General features: G+C 40.9%; 2 protein-coding genes across 2 annotated transcripts; both read left to right on the forward strand.

Moving 5' to 3' along the window:
* The first annotated feature begins 4,782 nt into the window (after positions 1–4,782).
* LOC149286485 (mitochondrial ornithine transporter 1-like) lies at positions 4,783–8,172 on the forward strand. Its single transcript, XM_089493913.1, has 6 exons — positions 4,783–4,837; positions 5,972–6,230; positions 6,365–6,502; positions 6,950–7,122; positions 7,350–7,508; positions 8,048–8,172. Exons 1-6 carry the CDS (start codon positions 4,783–4,785, stop codon positions 8,170–8,172), a joined length of 909 nt encoding a protein of 302 aa, XP_089350039.1.
* An 11,101-nt stretch (positions 8,173–19,273) lies between these two features.
* On the forward strand, positions 19,274–24,457 carry LOC149286486 (mitochondrial ornithine transporter 1-like). Its single transcript, XM_089494005.1, has 6 exons — positions 19,274–19,328; positions 20,123–20,381; positions 22,184–22,321; positions 22,546–22,718; positions 23,538–23,696; positions 24,333–24,457. The coding sequence occupies exons 1-6, from the start codon at positions 19,274–19,276 to the stop codon at positions 24,455–24,457; spliced, it is 909 nt and encodes a 302-aa protein (XP_089350131.1).
* The last annotated feature ends 1,405 nt before the right edge of the window (positions 24,458–25,862 follow it).

Genomic DNA, 25,862 nt, shown 5'->3' on the forward strand with positions numbered 1-25,862 from the left:
GGCTGACAGCTTAAAGAAGAAATTATTCTTACAGAACCCTGCCAGAGATTTTCCCTCTTCAGTGTTGCAAAAGGAAAGAGGTCCATTTGTTCAATTTCACAGAAGATTTAGTGACTTAAAAACAGCTTGTGTGCATAGCCTACTTTTGACTGTCTAAATATTTTACAGAGGGGGACGTGGCAAGAAGAGGGAGTACGTTCATTCACCGCTGGAGAGTGAACATTAACCCACTGATCACTGGCCCTGAAGCCGGCACGAGAAGTGTTTCTACTTCTGATGACCTACACCTGGCTGATCACATAGGTAGGTAACATGGTGTCACTTGGGAAGTGTTTTAGATACAAATGATCTCTTTTATGAACTGCTGATTGTAGAACTGTACAATATACACATCTTTTGTAAGCTGTGTTTTCTGTGGAGTTTTTGAACTTTGCTACGTTGTTAGAACACATCTGGCAGAGGATATGCTCCACGTGCATTATCTAGTCCTGTCAAAAGTACAACCCTGATTATAAGACGAGATGTCCCCCCACAATTTGAATATTAATTTAGAGGGGAAAAAGCCTGAATATAAGACTACCTTATAGGAAAAAAGGTTTTACTGGTAAATATTAATTAATGTAAATTATTTTTTCATATTTAATAAAAACTATGATTGAGACAAATTCATTTGCTGTTTTTTATTTGCCAAACTGCCCACCAGTTATGCCCCCAGGCTTGCCACTCTTCTAACTAGATATGCCTTATACCCCATAGAAATGCAACTCTGCCTCCTTGATATGCCACTCTGCCCCCCAGATGTGCTTTATAACCACTCTATATGCCACTCTGCCTCCCTCATATGCCTTATACCCCCCTATATGGCACTCTGCCTCCCTGATATGCCACTCCGCCCCCATAATGCCACTCTGCCCCCCCCCCGACTTACAAGTGCATCCCCAGACTTGCCCACGTCTGCACGATGTGCGTAGACAACCTCTGCTGCCCATTAGTTCCTCCGGGGCGTCATAGTGCGTATCAGCCGGAGTGCCACCGCTTGTCAGTCCCTTGTAGGATACCATATGTTTAACACATCTCCTTTGTAATGCTCAAACTTTGCTTTAAAATCTTGGCTCTTAGCGGGTTAAGAGCCAGGATTTTAGGAGCCTGGAAACCAGGTCCCCGATTTTCTTCTTCTGATCTTGCACTCCCTGGCTCTTCCTTCCCTTCTTGGCTGAAAGAAAATGAGGGACAAATCTTCCCACCAAAAGAGGACCCACTGAAGTCATCAAAAACATATTCACAGAAAGAAACATTAATGCTTACGCACACTTATACATACACCTATACAGCAACATTTTATCTGGTTTTACTGCCTATTTCCTGTGTTCTATTTAAATGTAACAGTGATCTATGCAAGCTGTTACGTTGCATCTAACAGTAAGGAAGCAGCTATACTAAAATGGATATAGAGCCAGTCAAAGAATACAACTGGCAACCAGCTTAACCTTATAAAAAATGGTCAAGCCGGTCAAACACTGGCCACTTGACACCTCTGCTCAGAACTGAGGAAACCACAAGCATGAGGGACATGCCCTGGGTCCCACAGATCCCACAAATCCAAGCAACAGAGCAGCTTCAGGATTTGAATAATGACTTGTATTATGCTTGACACAGGACGTAACAAGTAACTAGAATATAACCTAACAATGATATATTATTATTATTATTATTATTATATAGCGCCATCATAGGTCATACCCATGCTTATATAGATTAAATTAATGTTTTGTCTAAGTAGAAAAATATCTTCAAGTGAATATTGTCAGCAGAGGCCCTATGCAAAAAAGGACATCACTACCACAAGCAATGGGCAAGCAATGACAATGCTTACAAACGCAGTCTACAAAGCAGGAATGCCATTATTTGAAAAAGAGTGAGAGTTTAAAATCATATTGGTTCATTCGGAAAAGGGTCACAATGGAATATGTAAACAGACAGGGGGAAAGTGTCATCATAGTGGCAGGGATTAGGACACTGAACAAATAGACAGCTTGTCCGACTCAGTAACAAGAACAAGGAGTCGTCACGCAGAGCTGTCATTTCAAGTCAGACGCCGGGGATAGCAGCTTGGCATTAAAGCGCAACCAGTGAGTATGGGACTTTGCACTATATTTCTGTTAATGTATACTGAGTTGTAACGTAAAGTATCTTCCTCCAAGTACATTTTTTAACAAATCACCAACACACCACTTTATGTGTAGCTGAGGGTTAGGTAATGTATTTTAACCCTTTGGGCAGTAGAGGGGTGCTAAGGGCTTGCTTAATTGTCGGACACTTTTTGTTACTGAGGGTAGTATAATATAAAAGTAATTAATGGAAAATGTGTTAGTTTCACAATAAGGTCTATTCACTTTTTTTTTTTACATTATGAAGCCCAGTGAGCTTCTGCTGCAGGTAGAGCTTGGCTGGCCCTGTATTATGCATAAGTTAATTCAATGGGGGACCTCACCTCAATGATTCATTTTTGCATTATACAGGGCCAGCTCAGCACTTCTTATCAAGAAACAAGCCAGGGATCGAACTTCATTATGACCTCAGTGAGCTGAAACCACAGCCCTCTGCTAACACACGTGAGAAATCTTTAAGATAATATCCTTAACATGTGCGTGTGTGTATATATATATAGAGAGAGAGAGAGAGAGAGGCATTCGGAGCAGGCAGAGGGAATGATATAGATATTCCAGAGAGCATTCAAAGAAGCGCTGAGGGCCTCCGAGGGTCTCACTGCGGCACTGAAGTGACACGTATTACAAAGGAGGAGAAATGTAAGGAGAAGCAGTCATAGTCTGAAACCAAAGAGTGAGAGGCCTTGATGTAATTAAAGGACTGAGAGGGTGGTAGATAAATGGAACATCCTTCCAGCAGAAGTAGCAGATTAAGGGGATTTAAACATGCATGAGATTTCCATTAATATAAGGCAACACCAAGGAGAGAATGAGGTTACGGTAAACATGCATAATACATTAGTGTTCGGCTTTTAGAAGAGTATTCACTAAGCTACCTTAAGATACATTTTCAGTGGCATCATTAACATTGTGGTTAATTTCTGTTGGAGACGATACCACTATTACCCTTCCACATGTATTAACCTTTTAGAGCATTTTAGAGGACACAGTTGATCACGTTATTAGATGTCAGGTGATATGCAGCCTGTGCCATCATTCCCTCATACACATATACAAACAACCCATGACAAGCTACGCAACGTTGGCTCATGACCTTTATTAGCACCAATGGACAAGTGAGTTTCTAAAGCAAAGTTTAGGTGGGTTCAAAGTAATACTAGACACTGGATTACTTTTTAGAATTCTTTTTTTTTTAACAAAAGTCTGCTGACATTAGTGGTAAGGTTTTGATTGCTTTTCTTAGCACAGCAATATAGACAACAAAAATAGACCAAAAATGAACAAAAAATAATGAAGTCTGTGATACTAAAAGCTACTAAACCAAAATTTGGGTTATGATTCAGTTAGACAAAATAATGTATATTTTTGATGGCAGTATTATAACGAGGAGAAATTACGAGGAGAATGAGACAAAAAATGGCCAAAAGCCTAATGAATGTATGGGAATTTGCCTGGGTGATAAGAAACATTCATCCAATCTATTCTGCCCATTTAGTCTGCTTAACAATGGAAATGTTAAAATGTTTGATTAAAAACTTGATGACATTTTCTGAACCAGAAACAAATTCATAATGATCTAGGAAAATCCAATATTATTGTCTAAGTGAAGTTCAGTGGGTAGGCAGAAAGAGAAGAAAGGAGACTGCAGGTTCGGGTGTCCTTTTCAGTTTTTTTCTTAAAACACTTAAAATCAATCATGGCTTTACAGAACTCACTTGAAGGTTTCAGGTCATCCACACCCAGAAGTGTGTGCGCCTATGTCCCTCCCTTGTTCAATGGCCCTTAAGGCACTCAAAGGTCTTTAGTATGTTGAGGAGCACTCATCAAGGTTTAACAAGGTCAACCCTAAAGACAGGGCAATCTTTCAAGGCAGGGCAATCTTTCAAGACATTGGGTGCCAACCTGGGATGACTTAAAATCAGCACTGGCCCTCACAATGAAACAAACATTGCCTAAAGTTTTGCACTATGAGGACTAAGAGAAAATTATTTTACCAGTTGCTAAAGGCATACATTGAAGAATTCATCTGAAATTACATTATATAATTAGTAGAGGTGAGCATGGTTTTGTGAAAAAAGGTCTTGTCAAACCAACCTAATAACATTATATGCAAAGAGTGCTTGTAAATAGAGAATTCTGTTGAGTTGATTGGCGTCCCTAATGGATCTGTATATAAAGAGCTCTCTAGTGACCTGTTGATTAACAGAAATGTACAAAGGACATGAAGTCATCCTCTGAACGCATGCCTTCAAAAAGGATCTGGATAGTTCTTTTAGAAAAGCAGAACATACAGGGCTATAAATGATAGAAATAAACATTAATATCTCAGAGATTCTTGATCCAAGGAGAAATCTAATTGCCTTTTGGAGTAAATTTGTAAAAAGTAATTTTGGCCATATTAGAAAAATAGCTTTTGGATCTAAAGCAGGATGAGTAGAAGAGTTGAACCTGATGGACTTAAACAACCTAAATTACTATGTTACTATTTTGGAATATGTTTAGTATTGTATCTGTTGATGTTTTGTTTGATGTTTCACATGGTTTTTTTCAGATTCATACATTTTACTACATTAGGATCAAAACCTATTGTTAAAGCAAAGATCTCCCTAGGAACATGAAGACAAATAATACCATCCAGGCAGCAATAGACCTCACAGCAGGAGCTGCAGGTAACCTGCGTCTCTATAATCCTACTGGGCTCTTGTGACGTCTGCTGTCTAGTTTCTACTTACACAAACTAAAAGTGGACCGGTCACATTTTGTTGGTGTTGGTGGACTACAAATTCCATGATGCTTTCGCAGCCAGTGGCAATTCAAAATGTCCCATATTTTCTTTAGTCTAAATATGCATCCCTCCCAACTGTACCTCTTTAGGAGGACCAGTCCCGATTTGGACCCTTATTACTTCTGCTTTTCTAGAGGCTCAGCATGTGCTATATATAAGTGTACCACAATGTTCTACAGGTCTAAAGCCACAATTATGTGCATAGGGAACTTGCTTTTAAATTAAATTGTGTAAATAAAATGCATGATATGCACACACACACACTATATATACCATCTGCATGTATAACATGCACCACTTTAGCTTTCACTGACCCAATAAAAACCCTATATATACCTGTTTCATATTCCATAAACTACAAACGTCCTACTTGTCCCTGATGAAGCATCTTCAGAAGTGTTTGATCATTTTTAGTTGCCTAGTATGTAAATGAACAGGTCTCCCATACCCCAGAGCTCTGAAAGTTTACCACATAAAGATTCACTGTGAATATGTGAGCAGGTTCCCATTTCATCCTACCTCCGAGTCCTTTTCCAACTTACACCTCTTATTGTTTATCAGGTGTTTGACCCAGTGGTCAAAGCCAATGTTTTTGCTTCTCTAAGTGGTTACTTATGACGCTACCATCTCCATGGACTTCAAATGCTCCTGCATTAGTTTAATCTGCTAAAATAAATACTTCCCTTATTTGAAGTGTCACTCATTTTTACATTACAAACTGGCTGCGGTTACCTAAGGAACTCTACACATAATAGTCATTCCTCTGAAATATCTACCACAAAACACCTTCACCTGTCAAAAGCTATGCCCAAATGTAGCACCATGATTTAAACCTGTAGCAACATGGTCCACGTCTAACTGCACCTCCAGTAGACTCTACTAGTGCTTTAGAGTAACACTTTTGTGTATACAACTGTGATATAAATGATGTTTTTATGTATATTTAATGACATGTTGAAGATATTGTTGTGTATAATGGCAGATGAATACACAGTTATTTAGAAAACTATGTTTCCAGGTGGAACAGCATGTGTGCTAACAGGACAGCCCTTTGATACGGCCAAGGTGAAAATGCAGACTTTCCCCAACCTGTACCGGGGACTCATAGACTGCGCTAAGAAGACATACCATCAGGTTGGTTTCAGAGGCTTCTACAAAGGAACCAGCCCAGCTCTTCTGGCCAATATAGCAGAGAACTCTGTACTGTTCATGAGCTACGGATTCTGCCAAAGAATCGTCAGGAGCGTCACTGGCTTAGAGAAGAATGCACCTCTAAGGTGAGTGGGTGACTTTAGAGAGGAAAGGCTGATACTATCTAGACTTTAAATGAGCCATGAAAAAGCTTTATTAATGCTGTGGTCAGTTTATTCTGATGAGGGTCTTTTTTGAAGGTCTTGTCTCTGTATTTTAGTAACCTGCACAATGCAACCGCAGGCTCGGTTGCAGCTGCATTTGCCTCATTGGCCCTTTGTCCTACAGAGCTGGTGAAATGTCGTCTTCAGGCCATGCATGAAATGAAACTGTCTGGCAAGATTATAGAAGGACAAAAGTAAGTGTCAGTATGTCTGCTGGGAGGCAGATAGATAGATTCAGAAGAATAATTATTATTATTTTCAATTTTATTATTGTGCCAGTGTGGCCACAAATTAGAATATCTAACTAGAAGCATGGTCATTAAAATCAAACATTTAAAGGTTTTATTTAAATGCTATTGATGTACAAGGTGTTGATGGACACAATGCTTGGTTATTTACCCTCTTGGCTGCCTCTTGACTCTTTTACATATTATGCTCCACCAGTGTCCTGCTGTGTCACTGGCACAGCATATGGGGGGGGGGGGGTATTTTGATTTTATTGTAATAAAAATAATGTAGTGACATTTTCTAAAAAGTCAGATTTGGCCTGGATAGAAGCTATAAATTCCTTCAGATTGGTTATTCAAGAATTTACAGATGTCCCAAACCTCAATAACCTAATAGTCTGATCATCTTCATAGCACAGTCTGGTCAGTGATAAAAAGTATCCTTCGTACGGATGGTCCAATGGGCTTTTATCATGGGTTGTCCAGCACGCTGCTCAGAGAAGTGCCAGGATACTTTTTCTTCTTCGGGGGCTATGAGTTGGGACGCTCGTTTTTTGTATCTGGAGAAAAAACGAAAGATGAACTTGGTACGTTTCAATATATTTTACATATTTCTCTTCAATGATTTCAACACCATAGTAGTTTATAGGTTCATTAAGAATAGAACAGTGTTATTTTTGCACTTTTAAAGTATATGATTCATTTGGAGGCACCATGAATTATTGTATCACTTCTTTAGGTGTGTCAAGATGTTCACACAGTGATTTAATTGAGAATCTAAGGATCAGCATTATGCTCTTATTTCTTCCGTTAGGAATCCTTCCATTGATGATTAGCGGAGGATTCGGAGGGATCTCCTTGTGGTTGGTTGTATTTCCAGTGGATTGTGTTAAATCCAGAATCCAAGTACTTTCCATGACCGGAAAGCAGGCAGGTTTCATTAGGACATTTGGAAGAATTTTGAGGAATGAAGGTAAATACTGAATCCTACTACCCATCGAATAATTGTTATAACATATATGTGGTTTTCTCAGTGAACAGTGATTGTTTGATGAGTTGCGGTGAGATGAAGAATTCCTTCTCTCATCTATCATGCCTGCCAAGTGTGTTTCATTGAGACCCAAATCTAGGAGCTCAGAATATTTATTTGGCGTGAGTATAAAAGTGTTCTGCAGCCTTAAACTTCCCGGTGATAAGTATATAAACTGTATGAAATGCATTTATAAATTCAGTTTAGGAATCGTAATACATTACTTTTCCAAATGTCTCAATTACATAAATAGCTATCGAAATTTCACCAAGTTTCATGAAACATCATTGTGAGTTCTCCTTTTAGCCACGCACCTATCCGCACTGAATAAATTAAATAAATCCCTCTTCGTTGGAAGGTATGATCTATGCACTAGGTGGAAGGAGCTTGGCTCTTCATTCAGTGGCAAATCGGTTGACGGCCCTCTTGAGATTACGGGGATTTACGGCAAATGTCTAAGTATCATTTTTGTGATCTTGCAGGTGTGTTAGCCCTATACTCTGGACTGAAGCCCACCCTGATCCGAGCGTTTCCAGCCAATGGGGCTCTTTTTGTAGCATATGAATACAGCAGGAAACTGATGATGGAGCAGTTTGAAGACTTGTAAATCCAATCTAAATTTTTAATCCATTTGGCTACCAAGGAAATACACATTTGTTGTGTAAGGAATGATGCATACCTCTAATACAGAAAAGACTGCCCTGTGCCTTTTACTTTTTGATATTAAAATGTTGCTACGGGATGTACAATATCCAGTCGCACCCCTAATGAGGAGGCCACTGTCCACGTTGAACTCGAGGTTTGATTTATTCTACCCCCTCTGGGGTTCCAGCCACACAAGTGTTTACGAAGGTGGCGTTCATGTGATGTCATACCGCATGTCCAAAGCTATGCTTATCCATTTCCAAGGACATTTACCAGCAGAAATTCTAGACTGGGATGTAAAAACCCATGTATCTTATATATTGTGAGCAGGAGAGTCCAACTCAGGTCTCAAGGGATGCAGACTTACGGATATTCCGGCTCGGACACTCAGACTGAACTTTATGAAATTGTGTTCCAACTTCCTGGAGTTTGTGGCCCTCAGGACCTGGATTTCAACACCCCTGGGTAAAGTCATTCTTTTGTACTTCCAATATTTGGCATTGAAGAGTATGTTGACCCTTTATTAATAAATAATACAATCTGACACAAATGAATTTGTGTGACTCTTGATTTGAGTGGATGAACAATACAAATAAATATTTCACATTACCCTTAACCAGAAAGGAACAGGACAAGACTAAAAATAAAAATGATCCTGATAACTGAAGCCGATTCTATGTGTATAAGTGTAACTATCCAACAAGCGGACACAAGTAGTAAGTCGAAGACATTAGAAGCCACCTCCCTACCCGGCATTTGCCCAGTGTATCTGATGACCAGTCGGGGCTTTCAAAGGGATATTTCTAAATTAGATGGGGAACAGTTCTGTACTTAAGTTTGACCCTCAAACAAGCTGAGTGCAACATGGAAAGTTGTTTTTTCACAGTTATGTGATAACACAGGGATCAGGAGGCAGGGTCTCTTCCCATTTAAGGACCCCCCCCCCCTGCTATGGCAGTGCTAACATAATAGGAAGACACTTTAAATTCTTTCAACGTAGTGGAACTTAAGCATTGCAGGCTTCTGCTGAGAGAGACCAGGCTGTGGGTAGGCCAATTAAGCAGGATAGTACATGATGGACTGGGTCAGTAACGAGAAGACAAAGTGAAATCACAGAAGCTAAATCCCAGACAAAAGAGGTCAGTATCCAGAAACAAGCTGACAAGCCAAAAAAAATTGACATCACATTTTGACCAATGTAAAACAACCAAGAGCTATTTTTTAGGGGCAAATAGATTTTAATGAAACATGCTCGGATCATCACACGCAGGAGTGAGTTTGCTAACTAGTATAATGATGTGGATGGGACACAAATAAATCAAGAATCCCTGCGGAACATCAGCTACACCTACATCAATGAGACATGTCCTTCTCGTTATCAGAAATTGTTCATGACCTCACTGCATACAGTAATTCTACTGGATTTTGTAATTACTATTGTGTAATCGACTGAAGATGGAAGACAAATCCTTGAAGGTGACAATCATTTCCTTTGGTCATCTTTGAGTAAGGCTGCTATTTACCTAAAACATTTCCAAAATTGACAAAAGTAAGTCAGAGATGTCCCACATTGAGGGTAACCTTTGGGGCCACGCCATAAGGTTAAAAAAAAAACTTATATGGCCAATGATTAACCAAGGAAGAAATTGCTGATGACCTGGGAATCTCCTATGGATCATGTGAGCTGATTTTGACCAAAAGAACTTTGCATGTGTCAAATGTGTGTAACATCTGTTTCACAATTCTTAACTCATGATCAAAAGTTTGGTGACATTCCAACCACTCGCAATAACATGATCACGGGTCACTGTGGAAAATATCCAGCATTGATTCAAAAAGTTGCATGAACATTTGGTAAAGTGGATATTGTCTGGTGGAGATTACTTTGAGGATAATGATGCATTACATTATGATACATTATTCCTTGAAGTCTTCAAACTGTTGGTCCATCTTCACATACGAAAGGAGATCCATGCGGATGATAACCAATAAGTCTGTATAACCCAACTGCGGAGACAATGGCATGCTGACTGGAAGTACAATATTTTAAAACATGATCCTGTGGAAGGTGGGAATTTGATGAGTTAATGCACAGAGTTCCCTGGGAGACGCTCGCATTAGAACATTTTGTAAGCCCATAAAATTGCTGTTCCAAAGTCCTGTTTAGTAAGAGGTTCAAAAGGACAGCCCTGTTTTCCACATCCACAGTTTGTCCTTGCGTAACCTGTTTCGCTGAGCATGAGTAGCACTAACGGCCAAAAACCAACACAGACACTGATTTATGAGAGGTAAACGTAACTGCTGATTTTCCAATGATGCGCCATACATTGCCCAATACATTTGGGGAGAACTGGCCATCTGGCACAGCGGGCAAAATGCAAACATGGGGTGCTGCAGTATTCGGCCACAGGCTGGATATACCCGGCTGCATGCTATATTAGAACAAAAATGTAACACACAGCCGTCGGCCGCACTTATGTCTCTAGGTGGCCACCGACCTTAATGTGCCAGGGCCAACGGGTAATTAACTTAATGTCAACATTAGCGATTGTTCTCTTACATCTCTTTATTTTTGGGCCCTTGGAAACCTAAAGCTACCCTCAAATGTCACGTATATATATATATATATATTTACATATATATATATTTATAATGTTTTCCTGAAGATTTGTTTTTATGTTTATGCGTAAAAGGCCAGATTTTCCTCTGGCCCAATGCAGCGGGCGCTAAGTATCAGTCATTTTAGACAGGATCTGGCATCTGCACCACACAGGTGAGTATATTTATATATATATATATACTGATCAAAATAATAAAGGGAACACTTAAACAACACAATGTAACTCGAAGTCAATCACACATCTGTGAAATCACACTGTCCACTCAGGAAGCAACACTGATGGACAATCAATTTCACATGCTGTTGTGCAAATGGAACAGACAAAAGGTGGAAATTATAAGCAATTAGCAAGACACCCCCAATAAAGGAGTGGTTCTGCAGGGGGTGACCACAGACCACCTCTCAGTTCCTATGCTTCCTGGCTGATGTTTTGGTCACTTTTGAATGCTGGCGGCGCTTTCACTCTAGTGGTAGCATGAGACGGAGTCTACAACCCACACAAGTGGCTCAGGTAGTGCAGCTCATCCAGGATGGCACATCAATGCGAGCTGTGGCAAGGTTTGCTGTGTCTGTCAGCGTAGTGTCCAGAGCATGGAGGCGCTACCAGGAGACAGGCCACTACATCAGGAGACGTGGAGGAGGCCGTAGGAGGGCAACAACCCAGCAGCAGGACCGCTACCTCCGCCTTTGTGCAAGGAGGAGCAGGAGGAGCACTGCCAGAGCCCTGCAAAATGACCTCCAGCAGGCCACAAATGTGCATGTGTCCACTCAAACGGTCAGAAACAGACTCCATGAGGGTGGTATGAGGGCCCAACGTCCACAGCCCAACACCGTGCAGGACGTTTGGCATTTGCCAGAGAACACCAGGATTGGCATATTCGCCACTGGCGCCCTGTGCTCTTCACAGATGAAAGCAGGTTCACACTGAGCACATGTGACAGACGTGACAGAGTCTGGAGACGCCGTGGAGAACGTTCTGCTGCCTGCAACATCCTCCACCATGACCGGTTTGGCGGTGGGTCAGTAATGGTGTGCCATGTGCTTGCCAGAGGTAGCCTGACTGCCATTAGGTACCGAGATGAGATCCTCCAACCCCTTGTGAGACCATATGCTGGTGCGGTTGGCCCTGGGTTCCTCCTAATGCAAGACAATGCTAGACCTCATGTGGCTGGAGTGTGTCAGCAGTTCCTGCAAGAGGAAGGCATTGATGCTATGGACTGGCCCGCCCGTTCCCCAGACCTGAATCCGATTGAGCACATCTGGGACATCATGTTTCGCTCCATCCACCAACGCCACGTTGCACCACAGACTGTCCAGGAGTTTGCGGATGCTTTAGTCCAGGTCTGGGAGGACATCCCTCAGGAGACCATCCGCAATCTCATCAGGAGCATGCCCAGGCGTTGTAGGGAGGTCATACGGCACGTGGAGGCCACACACACACACTACTGAGCCTCATTGTGACTTGTTTTAAGGACATTACATCAAAGTTGGATCAGCCTGTAGTGTGGTTTTTCAAGATTTTGAGTGTGACTCCATATCCAGACCTCCATGGGTTGATAAATTTGATTTCCATTGAGAATTGTTGTGTAATTTTGTTGTCAGCACATTCAACTATGTAAAGACGCAATTATGTCATACGATTAGTTCATTCATTCAGATCTAGGATGTGTAATCTTAGTGTTCCCTTTATTATTTTGAGCAGTCTATATATCCCTGTCACCCACAAAGTACAAAAAGAACATTTATTTCAAAAGGAGGAGAGATGTTTGGGCAACAGGCCATTATCTAAAACAAGCGGCCCAGAGGCTTAGAGGAAATGTAAGGAGGTTTTATATCACTGGGCGCGAGGTATATCACTGAGCGCGTCGTATATCACTGAGCGCGTGGTATATCACTGAGAGCGTGGCATATCACTGAGTGCGTAGTATATCACTGAGCACGTGGTATATCACTGAGCGTGTGGCATATCACTGAGCGCGTGGTATATCACTGAGCGTGTGGCATATCACTGAGCGCGTGGTATATCACTGAGCACCTGATATATCACTGAGCGCGTGGTATACCATTGAGCGCGTGGTATATCATTGAGCGCGTGGTATATCACTGAGCGCGTGGTATATCACTGAGAGTGTGGTATATCATTGAGCGCGTGGTATATCACTGAGCGCGTGGTATATCACTGGGCGCGTGGTATATCACTGAGCACGTGGCATATCACTGAGCACGTGGCATATCACTGAGCGCGTGGCATATCACTGAGCGCGTGGTATATCACTGAGCGCGTGGCATATCACTGAGCGCGTGGTATATCACTGAGCACCTGATATATCACTGAGCGCGTGGTATATCACTGAGCGCATGGTATATCACTGAGCGCGTGGTATATCATTGAGCGCGTGGTATATCACTGGGCGCGTGGTATATCATTGAGCGCGTGGAATATCATTGAGGGCGTGGTATATCACTGAGAGCGTGGTATATAACTGGGTGCGTGGTATATCACTGAGCGCATGGAATATCATTGAGGGCGTGGTATATCACTGAGCGCGTGGTATATAACTGGGTGCGTGGTATATCACTGAGCGCGTGGTATATCACTGAGCACCTGATATATCACTGAGCGCGTGGTATATCACTGAGCGCATGGTATATCACTGAGCGCGTGGTATATCATTGAGCGCGTGGTATATCACTGGGCGCGTGGTATATCATTGAGCGCGTGGAATATCATTGAGGGCGTGGTATATCACTGAGAGCGTGGTATATAACTGGGTGCGTGGTATATCACTGAGCGCATGGAATATCATTGAGGGCGTGGTATATCACTGAGCGCGTGGTATATAACTGGGTGCGTGGTATATCACTGAGCGCGTGGAATATCATTGAGGGCATGGTATATCACTGAGCGCGTGGTATATAACTGGGTGCGTGGTATATCACTGAGCGCATGGCATATCACTGAGCGCATGGCATATCACTGAGCACGTGGTATATCACTGAGACTAGAATGCTTCTTACCTGCAGTCGCAGGTTCTATGTTTCCATGGTAACCTTATGTGCAGTTGATAGATGGGTGGCCTTGAACTGGACTGCCCTGCAGGAAAAGGTTGCCAGCATGTATACTTCCAGCATGTATATTGCCTGTGTGTATATCTCCTGCATCTATACTGCCAGCATGTATATCGCCTGCGTGTATATTGCCTGCATGTATATTGCCTGCGTGTTTATGGCTCCTAAACACATCTGTTGGTGTCCAGGGTTTTGTGACATTCCTATTCACTGAATTATGAACAAGGTGATGCTGAGCATTGTGAATATTATCAGCCTTTGACTGGCCTGGGAAACAAACACCACCTAAACTACAATACTACATCAGGCAGTATTTCTGAGGGTCATGGGAGTTGTCTAGTAAGTTAGCATCACCACATCAGTGTGTAAAACATATAAAGGATGCGCGATCGTGATATTTTGGAAGCTAATTGCATATTTTAGCTGAGGGAACTTTAGGGCTGCAGGAATAATGGCATAATGGCTGAGCGTACTAGGAGTGATGGTATCTAAGACTGTACTAGATCCTAGGTATTCCGATTACTGCTCCTTCCACCCGAATCACAGCTTCCTATCCAGTCCCTAACAGCACCGGGTGGCTTCCTGCACGCACCGGTAACAGGTGGGAAGTATTATCCTGCCCACCCACCCGTTAAGGAGACTCATCGGGGCATGTGCTATAGGATGGCGGATGAATAGGCATGTGTGTGGGCGGGGACCGGCTGTCAGCGGGAGGGAGGCTGAGGTCTGTGCCGGGGACACGGGACATACATCCGCGGTAAGTTCCGCCATTACTCCCAGTTATTCATTAACCTGCACTGCTGGGTCACGGGGCAGCCACACCGCTTCTATTACACGGCGCTCCCCTCCCTATCCAACGTATCGATCTCCGGGGCGGTGATGCGCATTCTCTGAGTTAGTCCAGGTGATGGGCTATTCCTTCCAAGTACCTTCATCACACCTGCCCCCCACAGGACCCATCACACCTGCCCTCATCACACCTGCCCCCCACTATTACCCTAGTGCCCTGGGCGCCAGGAGTACACGTGCCGCAGCTGGGCTGCTGTTCCCACGTGTGACATTGGGTGCCTGCCCTTCACTGGCAGCCCGGCTGATGTAACACCGCTGGGGCCTCTCTTCCTGCTGTCTCTAGCGGCTCTGGCCCTCCTCCTTTTACCTCCATTCCCTTTGCCCTGACACAGTCCTTCCTTAATAACGGACAGGCTGCGGTGCTCCGGCCGGGCAGGTGTCATTATCACCCCTGGCTGGAATGTACACCGGGCAGTGTAGGTATTTGAACATACTGTCCAGGAATACAGTCAAAATGATGCATTCTAATAACACAGAAATCTACCTTTTGGTGCCATTTTTTGAGCCACCTTGTAATGCTGATTACAACTCCTATGATCCTCAGCCAACCAGGAAGATAATAGGGGAACTACTACCATCATCTTTGCCCTATCTCTTGGATGGCATAGTGTAATGGGAGTTTACTACAGAAGAAAATATTCTTTAAATATACCCATAACCAAACAGCAATGAAAATATGACACTATAGTGGTACAAATAACCTAGTAGTGCTTCATGGCCGACATAGATATATTTTTTTATCTTTGTCTAGTATTTTAGGAAAGTTGCCACTTATGTTGTTGTCATAGTTACAAATATGGCTGTCCAGTTAAAATGTGGTGCTTCATGACACTGACATACAGCGTCCTCCACTAATATCATATTTACCCTTGGTAAATATGAGCAAAGATAAAGAATTGTCTCTATTGTTTAGCCCTTTGATCTTTCAAAAATACTCTGCACTCATGGATATTAAACAATTGCAAACACAACACAAGTTTATCCAAAAATAAAAAATTGTGAAGTATACGTGTGGCACAATTATTGGCACCCCTATGAATTCATACAGGAAAAATATATTTGGGGTATATTCCCATTGATATTTTAAAATTTTTTGTAAAGCTGGGTTGCTAAGGACAGGAAATTGTTTAACCATGACTTCCTGTTTCACAGGGGTATAAATATTAGGTAATAGATAGGCCAAGTTCCCTTAGCCATTCATTACAATGGGTAAGACCAAGGAATATAGCTGTAATGTGCGGCTGAGCTTCATAAAATGCAAAAGCATTAAAAATGCCCATTTTCACCGTCAGGGCAATAATTAAGAAGTTCACGTCAGCTGGTAGTGTTATGAATCAATGTGGAAGAGGACATGTGTCTATATTGTCAACGCGCTGTGAAGATGATGGTTTGAGTGACCTAAAGATCTCCAAGGATCACAGCTGGAGAATTGCAGAAGTTAGTTGTGTCTTAGCGGCAGAAAGTCTCAAAAACTACAATCTGAAATCACCTACATCACCACAAGTTGTTTGGAAGGGTTTCAAGAAAAAAGCCTGTACTCTTATCCAAAAACAAACTCAACCGACTTCAGGTTGCCAGACACTACTAAAACTTTAAATGGGATCGGGTTCTATGGTCAGATGAAACCAAAATAGAGCTCTTTGACAATAAACATCATAGGGGGGTTTGGTGCAGACAGAGAGGTAGCCATATGGAAAAGTACCTCATGCCCATGTTAAGTATGGTGGCGACTCAAATGTTTTGGGGCTGTTCTCAGCTAGAGGATACATGGCATCATGGAATCCATCAAATATCAACAGATATTAGATGAATACTTGACTGCCTCTGCCAGAAAGTTTAAAATGGACCGTGGTTGGATCTTCCAGCATGACAATGATCCAAAATATACATCAAAATAAACACAAAAATAATTTACTGACCATAAATTCAAGGTCCTTTCAAGGCCATCCCTGTCCCCTAACTAGAACTCCTTAGAAAGCCTGTGGGGTGAACTTAAAAAGACAGTCCACCAGCATCAATCTCGAAATTTGAAGGATCTAGAGGGATTCTGTATGGACCAATGGTCTCAGATCCATTGCCATGTATTCTCCAACCTCATCAGGCATTATATGAGAAGACTCAGACCTGTTATCTGGGCAAAGGGAGGTAGCACAGAGTATTGACTAAAAGGGTGCCTTTTTTGGCTAAAACTGTGTTGTGTTAGCAATTGTTTGTGTATCTATAAGGCTAGGTTTCCACTTGGGTTTTTGTCCTGCATTTTGTTTCTTGATGAAAAACGCGTTTTGGCGTTTTTTTCTGGAGTTTTTTCTGGCGTTTTAGCCTTTCTGTGGAAATTGCTTTTTTTGACCTTAGGCAGTTTTTCCAGCCTTTACACGTTAGACGTTTCACCCAGCTAAAAGGGTTTAGGATAAATGGCAAGTATCTGCCCCCTGATGTCATTTACTTGGTAGAGTTCTACTTAAACACCCCGGCGGACCCTTTTGTCACTTTTCTGTGGTTTGTAAGGCGTGCTTTATTCCGAATGTCTGCTCCTCTAGGAAGATTGGCCCCAAATGATGGTGCAAATTGTTTGCTGTTGCTTTTGGCACGCAGGATCCAGTTGATGCGTCGCGTATGTTTGTTTGTAATGGCATGTTTGTTCCAAATGGTGTAGAATTCAATATGAACTTTGTTTTGTGTGAAACTGTTTGTTTTCAGCCTATTTCTCGTAGGACACACAGATACTGGGTCCATCCTCTGCATTGTAACTGTGGAAAAAACGCCCAAAAAAACGCCAAGGCAAAAAACCCACATGGCTTTTTCATGGCGTTTTTTCTCTCCCATAGACTTCTATTGGAGAAAAACGCCAAGATTTCCTTGCAAAAAACGCCAGAGTGTCAACATGCTGCGATTTTGAAAAACTGCCACAGAGCCCAATAAAGCAGAAAAACGCCAAAGAGGACTGAAAAAACGCCGAACAGAAAAACACCAAGTGGATATGGCATTCTGCGATTTCCTATTGAAGAACAGCTAACATCTGGCTGCAACGTTTTTTCACAAAAAAAACGCCAGGTGGCGCTATTGGCGTTTTTATGGGCGTTTTTAGCAAAAAAAAAACAAGTGGAAACCTAGCCTAAGAGCAGAGTATTTTTCAAAGATCAAAGGGTTAAACAATAAAGACGATTTCTCGCAGCAGTCTTTGTTCATATTTGCCAAGGGTAATATTAGTGGAGGGTGCTGTATATCACTCCATTCTGAGTATATACTGCCGGCATATAGTCCTTGTATGAGGTGTGTGGAACACAGAGATATCTATTCACTAAAGAGGGAGTTACTTGGGGTATCACAATACATTCTGAAGGCCCTACGCCAGTGAGCTTCTTGTGCCATAAGGCCTGAGTTGGCCCAGTATGGGTAACGTGAAGGATTTCTTAAAGCTTACCTCACCGATTAAACTATGCATTATACAGGGCCAGCTCAGTCGTTAGCAGAAAAGCTCACTGGGGTGGATTTTTATGATGGACGATATCTGGGCCTTAATCTCACAAATAATTAGGAAAACATAGAGAGGGGCTTCTTGGGTTCTAATGATTAATGTAAGCACATGTCAGTGACAGTTCCTGGATAAAAAACTAGGCCAAGGTCAGTTCCATGAGGTTATTGAGTTCATCGGCATGTAGGAAGGGTGTGCTATAAATGTACAGCCATAAGTAAAGCTGGATCATATTCTCCCATGTGTCTTCACAGCTCTCCAGACTGAATACCTCGCATGGACCTCCATATTTTCACACATATTCCCCCAAGTAACCCTTACATATCGGGTTTGTCTAGATAAATAGCTTCAAATATCACCCGTAGGTAATTAACTTTGACTTATTAAAGGAATGAGTATGTACCGGCACATTATCACATACTCACTGCGGGCTATGTTTACAACTCTTAAACTCTTAAAGAGATATTTCAGATATTTGAAAGATGCGAAACATGTTACACGCTTTGGGGATGATGTCATGATGTCTCTCTAAATATATATATATATATATATATATATAAAGCACTTGTGAGTAAATATATATATATATATATATATATATATATTCTCAGTGAATAGACTCAAAAGCATAAAATTACTCCTGGACAAACATGTAGTGAAAAAATAACCTTTGTCTTTGAGGGGTTAACAGGTTTTATCCCTATAGCAACCACTGGTTTGCATTCCATTGACTCTGGATACTCTGAGATGTTACAGTATCTGGTTTTGTGTTAAAACATGTTTCTCATTTTAGATTACCACGTATGTAACACATCACTGTGTGTTTAAGAATTATTTAATCACTTGTAACAACTATGGCACCTAGATTTGCTACTACTTACTTTTTGTGTATTTACCTAGGGGCCTTTTGATAAACCTATCTCTCTGACGAATAAATTCACACTACGGTACATTTCTAAATCTCAAGATAAAAAGGGTGTAGTTTTTAACTAAGACATTTACCATTAACCGTTTTAACATTTGATTCACAGATAGAAGGGAAGCACCTTAAACATGGCACCAGATCCGGCCATTCAAGCCACAATTGATCTTCTTGCAGGAGCTGCAGGTATGGCACAGAAAACAAAACACAGTCTTATCTACCCAGTTATCAGCCCAGTCACTGAAGTGCCCAATGGAGTCACGCAACACGTGTTACATGATCCAACAGTAGGGGCAGCAGCTCACGCACAGAGTGCTGATGTACTGATGATGTGAGAGTAAGAGCGAGTGTGTCTATTTGTAAGTGCATAGTGTTATAGTGGTTGTATGTGTTAATGTATAGTGTTGGAGAGTGTGTATGGTGTCTGTGTGGGCGTGTATTATCACATGGTCTCAGAATATTTGTGTTATGACATTAGAGTGTATGTGTGTTAGTGTATAATGTTAGCACATGTATGAATTACTTTTTGAATTAAGTTGTTAACGCGAGTGTGTTACTATATGGTGTTAGAGTATGTTACTGTATAGTGTTAGCATGAGAGTGTGTCGGCATATCATGTTAAAGTGTGTATAAGTGTATGGTGCTATCATGTGTGAGTGTATGCTGTTAGCATGTCTGTATTGATGTATGGTGTTAGAGTGTATGTTGGTGTATAGTGTTAGTGTCAGGGGTGAGCCTAGTGTTAGCGGTGCCTGTTAGAAGAGGAGAGGAGTTGCGAGGGAGAGAGAATGTGTGTTCTGTACTGCCAATACAGTAAGAGAAGATATTGTGCATCTTGCAAGCTTACAATCTATTAGTATATGGCTTCTAATTGAACGCAGCTGCTACTCACCTGGAAAACTGTTTTTTATGCCATAATTTTAGTTGGGGTTTTGTAAATATTCATTGTCCAGTAGAGGTAAAATAGTCTCTTCACACAGGCGGAACGGCGTGCGTATTAAGTGGACAGCCCTTTGATACGGTCAAAGTGAAAATGCAGACTTTCCCCAACCTGTACCGGGGACTCATAGACTGCGCTAAGAAGACATACCATCAGGTTGGTTTCAGCGGCCTTTACAAAGGAACCAGCCCAGCTCTTCTGGCCAATATAGCAGAGAACTCTGTACTGTTCATGAGCTACGGATTCTGCCAAAGAATCGTCAGGAGCGTCGCTGGCTTAGAGAAGAATGCACCTCTAAGGTGAGTGGCCAACAGCTGACGATGTCAATGCATCACCGCAAATGAGTTACTTCGTTACATTAGAGTATTTTATACTTATATAAGAATTCCTTTTATATAGAATGTTTCTTCCTAAGAAAGTACATGTGGGTAATTAAGTGTTTACTGTAGAGAAAGGTGACATAAAGACACCAGGCTAATCAAACAAAAAACAAAGGCAAAAGCCATCTATGTGAGCAGTTACACTTTAAGACAATAAGCAAAGTGTAAATCTACAATGCATGGTTATTGGTTGGGAAGCTGGAAAGTATGAGTCACGTGTGTATATATATATAATCTACACACGTGACTCATTATTGTCGTAAAGTGTAACTGCTCACATGTGTATATATATATATATTTAAATGAAGAGGTTCTCAGTGATACGGCAGAGTATATCATACCTGTGGATCTGTCATTAGCACAAGCAGAGCAGTCAAAACAAGTAACATCAGTAAACAGAAAAGAGAAATTGGATCTTGATGCATTATTAATAAACAAGCAGAATGCCAACTTTGAGAACTGCCTACCACCTATCATATTTTAATGAAGCCCAACTAAATCTCTAATTGCAAATTGAACTGAAGCCAAGGTGATGACAAAAGGATCTATCTAAGAAGGAACAGTCTGATTCCAGCTGTGCCACACACTTTCACCACTGACTCATATCTCCCAAGTGTTCCTCTTTCCCTGATCTTCTTTTCTAGGAGCTTACTTTGCTGGACATGAGTCTATCATTGTGTTTTACAGCCTAAAAACACTAAACAATATGTATATAAACTACAAATAGGTATCTATAAGAAACACATTGCTTAACCCCTTAAGGACAATGGGCGGTCCCTAAAACCATTGAAAACAATGCATTTTGAGCCCGTACATGTACGGGCTTTGTCATTAAGGTGTTAAGTAAAATACATTATTTTTCTTGTAGCCAACAATTGGTCACAACGGTGCATAAAAGGGTCTAGGTAAAGCCCCACCTCTAACCACCGCATCTAAAACAAAGAACCATTTAACATTTTGGGAAGGTGTGATGACTTCCAGCATGTGGCCCTTCAGGCTATGCTCAGCGACTCTTTCCATTATCTTTAACCAGCCGATCCTCGTTCACATGCTGGCTGATGTTTGTGGTAGTTGTAGGTCAACAGTGACTGGAGCAATAAATGCTGGATGCCCCTGAGTTATACATTATACTAATACGTTGGCTGCTGTAAAACAATAGATTAAATGACTAAATGACACGTCACTTCCTGTTACTAAGCGGCAGAATTAAAATTTGTAAGATTGGGAGATTTAAAAAAAATCTTGTTTCTTTCTGTTTGTCTTTATTAGATCAGCTTGGTAATTATCTTCCATACAGTAGCACAGGACCTTTAAATTGAATGTCATCCTCCAACCGTCCACCTTGTAATGATTCTCCCCATGCTGCGTTTCTCACAATTGATGTAAGAGATTTTGTTTTGCCCCATTGAATAAATGTTTGCTTTCCTAGTCGTTGGCAGCCTCTGGTTTTATATCTCCACTGGACTTCAACTTCCATGATGCTCAACCAACTTCTCAAAAGTCAACTCTGAGATCATAGGCAGGTGCTACAGTAACAAAACATAATAGTCATGTATGTAATTTAGATTTACAAGTTGTCCAAGGTTGTGTAACTTTGTAGACACTTCCCGCATGCAGTAGGTTCATACTTCCACTAGAGGCAGTATATAACATTCTTTTGTCTGTTTTTAGTTTGCTGTTGTATTTGTTTGTATCACAGATTCTATTTCCCTTTTTTGCAGTGATCTGCAGAGTGCTGCCGCTGGTTCACTAGCTTCAGTTTTCGCTGCCTTGGTACTGTGTCCTACAGAACTGGTGAAGTGCAGACTCCAGGCCATGCACGAGCTGCAGTTATCTGGCAAGATAGTGCAAGGGCAAAAGTAAGACAGAAATGCTAATGTGTGCACAGAGAATGCATGAGAGTACTTTAGATGAGATCTTAGAGTCCATTCATTCTCTCCTTGCTCTGCAGAGTGTATTTATGTGGCCCATTTGGCTTAATGGCCAAGTTGGCTGCTTATGAGGCTAGCTGCTGACAAGAGTGCGCATGAGCAGTAAGGTGTGTTTGATCTAGAAAATAACAGCTGTGTTTTCTTTCTTTCAGCACAGTGTGGTCAGTAATGAAAGGAATTGTCCACAGAAAGGGGCCCCTGGGCTTCTACCAGGGCCTGATAAGTACAATATGCAGAGAAATGCCAGGCTATTTCTTTTTCTTTGGGGGCTATGAACTGAGCAAGACATTTTTTGCATCAGAAGGAAAATCCAAAGAAGATTTAGGTGTGTTCTCATGCCTTGTTTACTGTCGAGAAACTGCAGACGTGTGCCGTAGCCACATTGTAATCACGTTTGAAAAAAAGATATTAAGCAGTGCATTAGTACGTCAGACTGGACCTGCAGCAAGAATTGCCAGATTAGCCATTTCAAAGTGATCTGCCATGAATTCAGTTTTAAATGGATGACTTGCGTCCATAGATCTGTTGGGTTTCATAAGCTGTTGATTCAGCTGAATTAAATGACCTTATAATAATAATTAACCAGATATAATATTCTCATTTGGATTGAAAACCTGGTTACATTTTAAATGAAAAACATTACCAGGAAAGACTGGAAAAAAATACCACAAGGTTATTGTTTTATATAGCGCCATCAAATTCCGTAGCGCTGTACAATGGGTGGACAGAACACAACAAGTAGTATGTAACTTAACAAATTTACTAACAGAGATAACAGGTGAGGAGGGCCCTGCTCAAACAAGCTTACAATCTAGAGGCACATATAACTATACAGGTATATGCAGGTATACAAAGATGTGTGTGGAGGTGAATGTGAAATGTATACGTATCCTGGAAAAAAAATGGCTGATCGCCCTACACTGTAAGCAAACAGTTTATATGTGAAACGTACATGTGTCCTGGAAGTTTTGGGAGCAGCACCGGTTAGCGAGTATACCTGAGAGATCTCTGGGTAGAATGAAGTGGGGGGGGGCGGATAATGTTTGTCTCTGTCCACATTCACCCCGGCTTCTCCGTGCCTCATATAGCTTTACGTTGTTGATGTGGTTATTGTAACAGGATACTTATCACTGTTTCTCGCTAGGGCCATTTGCTTTGATGATAAGCGGAGGTGTTGGCGGGATTGCCTTGTGGCTGGCAGTTTTCCCTATTGATTGCGTTAAATCCAGAATCCAGGTCCTTTCTATCACAGGAAAACAAGCTGGCTTCATGGGAACATTTTCAAACATTGTCAGGAATGAAGGTAATATTAAAAAAATAACTATATATATATATATATATATATATATATATATATATATATATATATATATATATATATATATATATATATATATATATATAAATATATACCAGTAGCCAGCAGATGGTGCTATCTGACCAGTTATCCTTTTTCACAAATTGCATATTTAGTTGAAGTTCACACCTATTATTGGGCCAATATAGAAAAATATGTAAATATGTACTATTCCAGGACCTCGGAAGTCTCTGTTTAGCCAATAAAAGGTATCAATATCAACTAAACACATGAGATGTGCTCTTAGGCTACTATTACTCTATTACTTTCCCCTTATCCAATGTTTTTCACAAAACAATTTATAAGATGTTATATTTTATTAAATACTACTGTAGCAGCCATTAGAAAGCTCTGTAGCTTTTATAATGCATCCTGTATTGAAATATATATATATATATATATATATATATCATATGGGAGTTGTAGTTAAACGATCTGCCATTTGTTCTGAAACATGGATGACAATGCAGACTTTAGTGACATATTTAACTTATTTCAATATTTAATGAATGCAGTTCTACCACATACAACTGAAATACCACAGAGGATTTATTTTCTGATTTAATGTTTTTTATTTTTCAGGAATACTGGCATTGTATTCTGGGTTAAAGCCCACTTTGATTCGTGCATTCCCAGCCAATGGGGTTTTGTTTTTGACCTACGAATACAGCAGGAAATTCATGATGAAGCAAATGGATCTGTGCTGATGTCCATTTCACCGTTTCTGCAGGTTTTGTACATAATCTCAGGGTTCTGATACCAGAATGCGCACAATGGAAAGTTCCTGATATTCTAGAAACTCAATTCTACACCAGCAGAATTCTAAATACTAGACATAATTGCTATGGTTTTATACAGAGATACAGAACAGAGCACTTGTGCTAGGGGGTGTAACTAGAAAAGATTGGATCTTGGTATATAATACTTAGCTGCCCCTCCACAATATATCAGATATGTAGTATTTACCAGTAGGAGTATATTTACTTCTCAAAGCAATCTAGGGAAATATGGGATAGGAATAGGGCTGTCCTATATATAAGAAAAGATCAAGGATTGATTAAGGTTGTTACATTAGAAATTATGGGCAGACTGGATGGGCCGATTGGTCTTTATCTGCCATGGTCTGTGTTTCTAAATGACACAGGAGTCCCTGCCTTGACAGAAGCCATTAAAGCAGAAGAGGGTTAGCTAGGTGATTTTGGATAGGAATCCTTCTGTTTGCTTTATGTGACTTAGGTTTTATAGGATGTCCAGTAGATAATGAAGCTGGATGCAATGCTGGATATCATTCTATCATAAGTCATTCGATGTACGGAATATGGATAAAACCGTACTGCCCCAAGAGAACATAACGTCTTTAGTCTAAGGTGATACCTTTCATTAAGCCAACGCAGAAGATCTAGTGTGACATTTCATGACTTCAGAATTCTCTTCTTCAGATGAAAGACCTGAAGAGGCCCCTATAGTCCCGATAGCATATATGCTTTAGATATTCTTCTATATTGGCCAATAAAAGGTATCCACCTTTACTGTAGACACCATTTTCGGTAATATGGCTGTAATATCTTTTTTCTTAAAGAGACATTAGCTTTAAATAGAAACTCTCAAGTAAATGAAGAGCAGTCTTTGCATTGGTTGTAGTGGGAAATATGAGATAAAAGCCAAGAGATAAAATGTATCACCAGGATTATTTAATTTTTTTCCAAAGCAATCTATTAAGGGTTGTTCTTAAATTATTTGTGATAGATTTATCGTTGGCATTGAATCCAGCCCTTTGTGGTATGTGTGAAATACACAAATACGTTGTTTGTCCGACTGTATAACATTCGAGCCTTCTAGAAAAAATCACAACGCACAAATCTAGAACCAACATTTCTCCCTTATATGAGTAAGGGAACTTATTTTGTTTTATTAGTGCCTATTATCCCGTTTTAGTTAGCTTAGTTAATGACTGTCAGTGATTTAACCCGTATATATCATGCAATATGCAAGGTACTACTCACTCACACAAAGGGTTAATTATTGTTTTTAAGATGAATGAAGAGTGGATGAATACTTCTATACGTGTTTGTTCTGTAAGCAAGGATGGCTAACCTGTCCCTGTATAATGCA

The sequence above is a fragment of the Sceloporus occidentalis genome, unplaced genomic scaffold (assembly GCF_023333645.1).
Source record: "Sceloporus occidentalis isolate IW3139 unplaced genomic scaffold, rSceOcc1.0.p SCAF_68, whole genome shotgun sequence".
Taxonomy (NCBI): domain Eukaryota; kingdom Metazoa; phylum Chordata; class Lepidosauria; order Squamata; family Phrynosomatidae; genus Sceloporus; species Sceloporus occidentalis.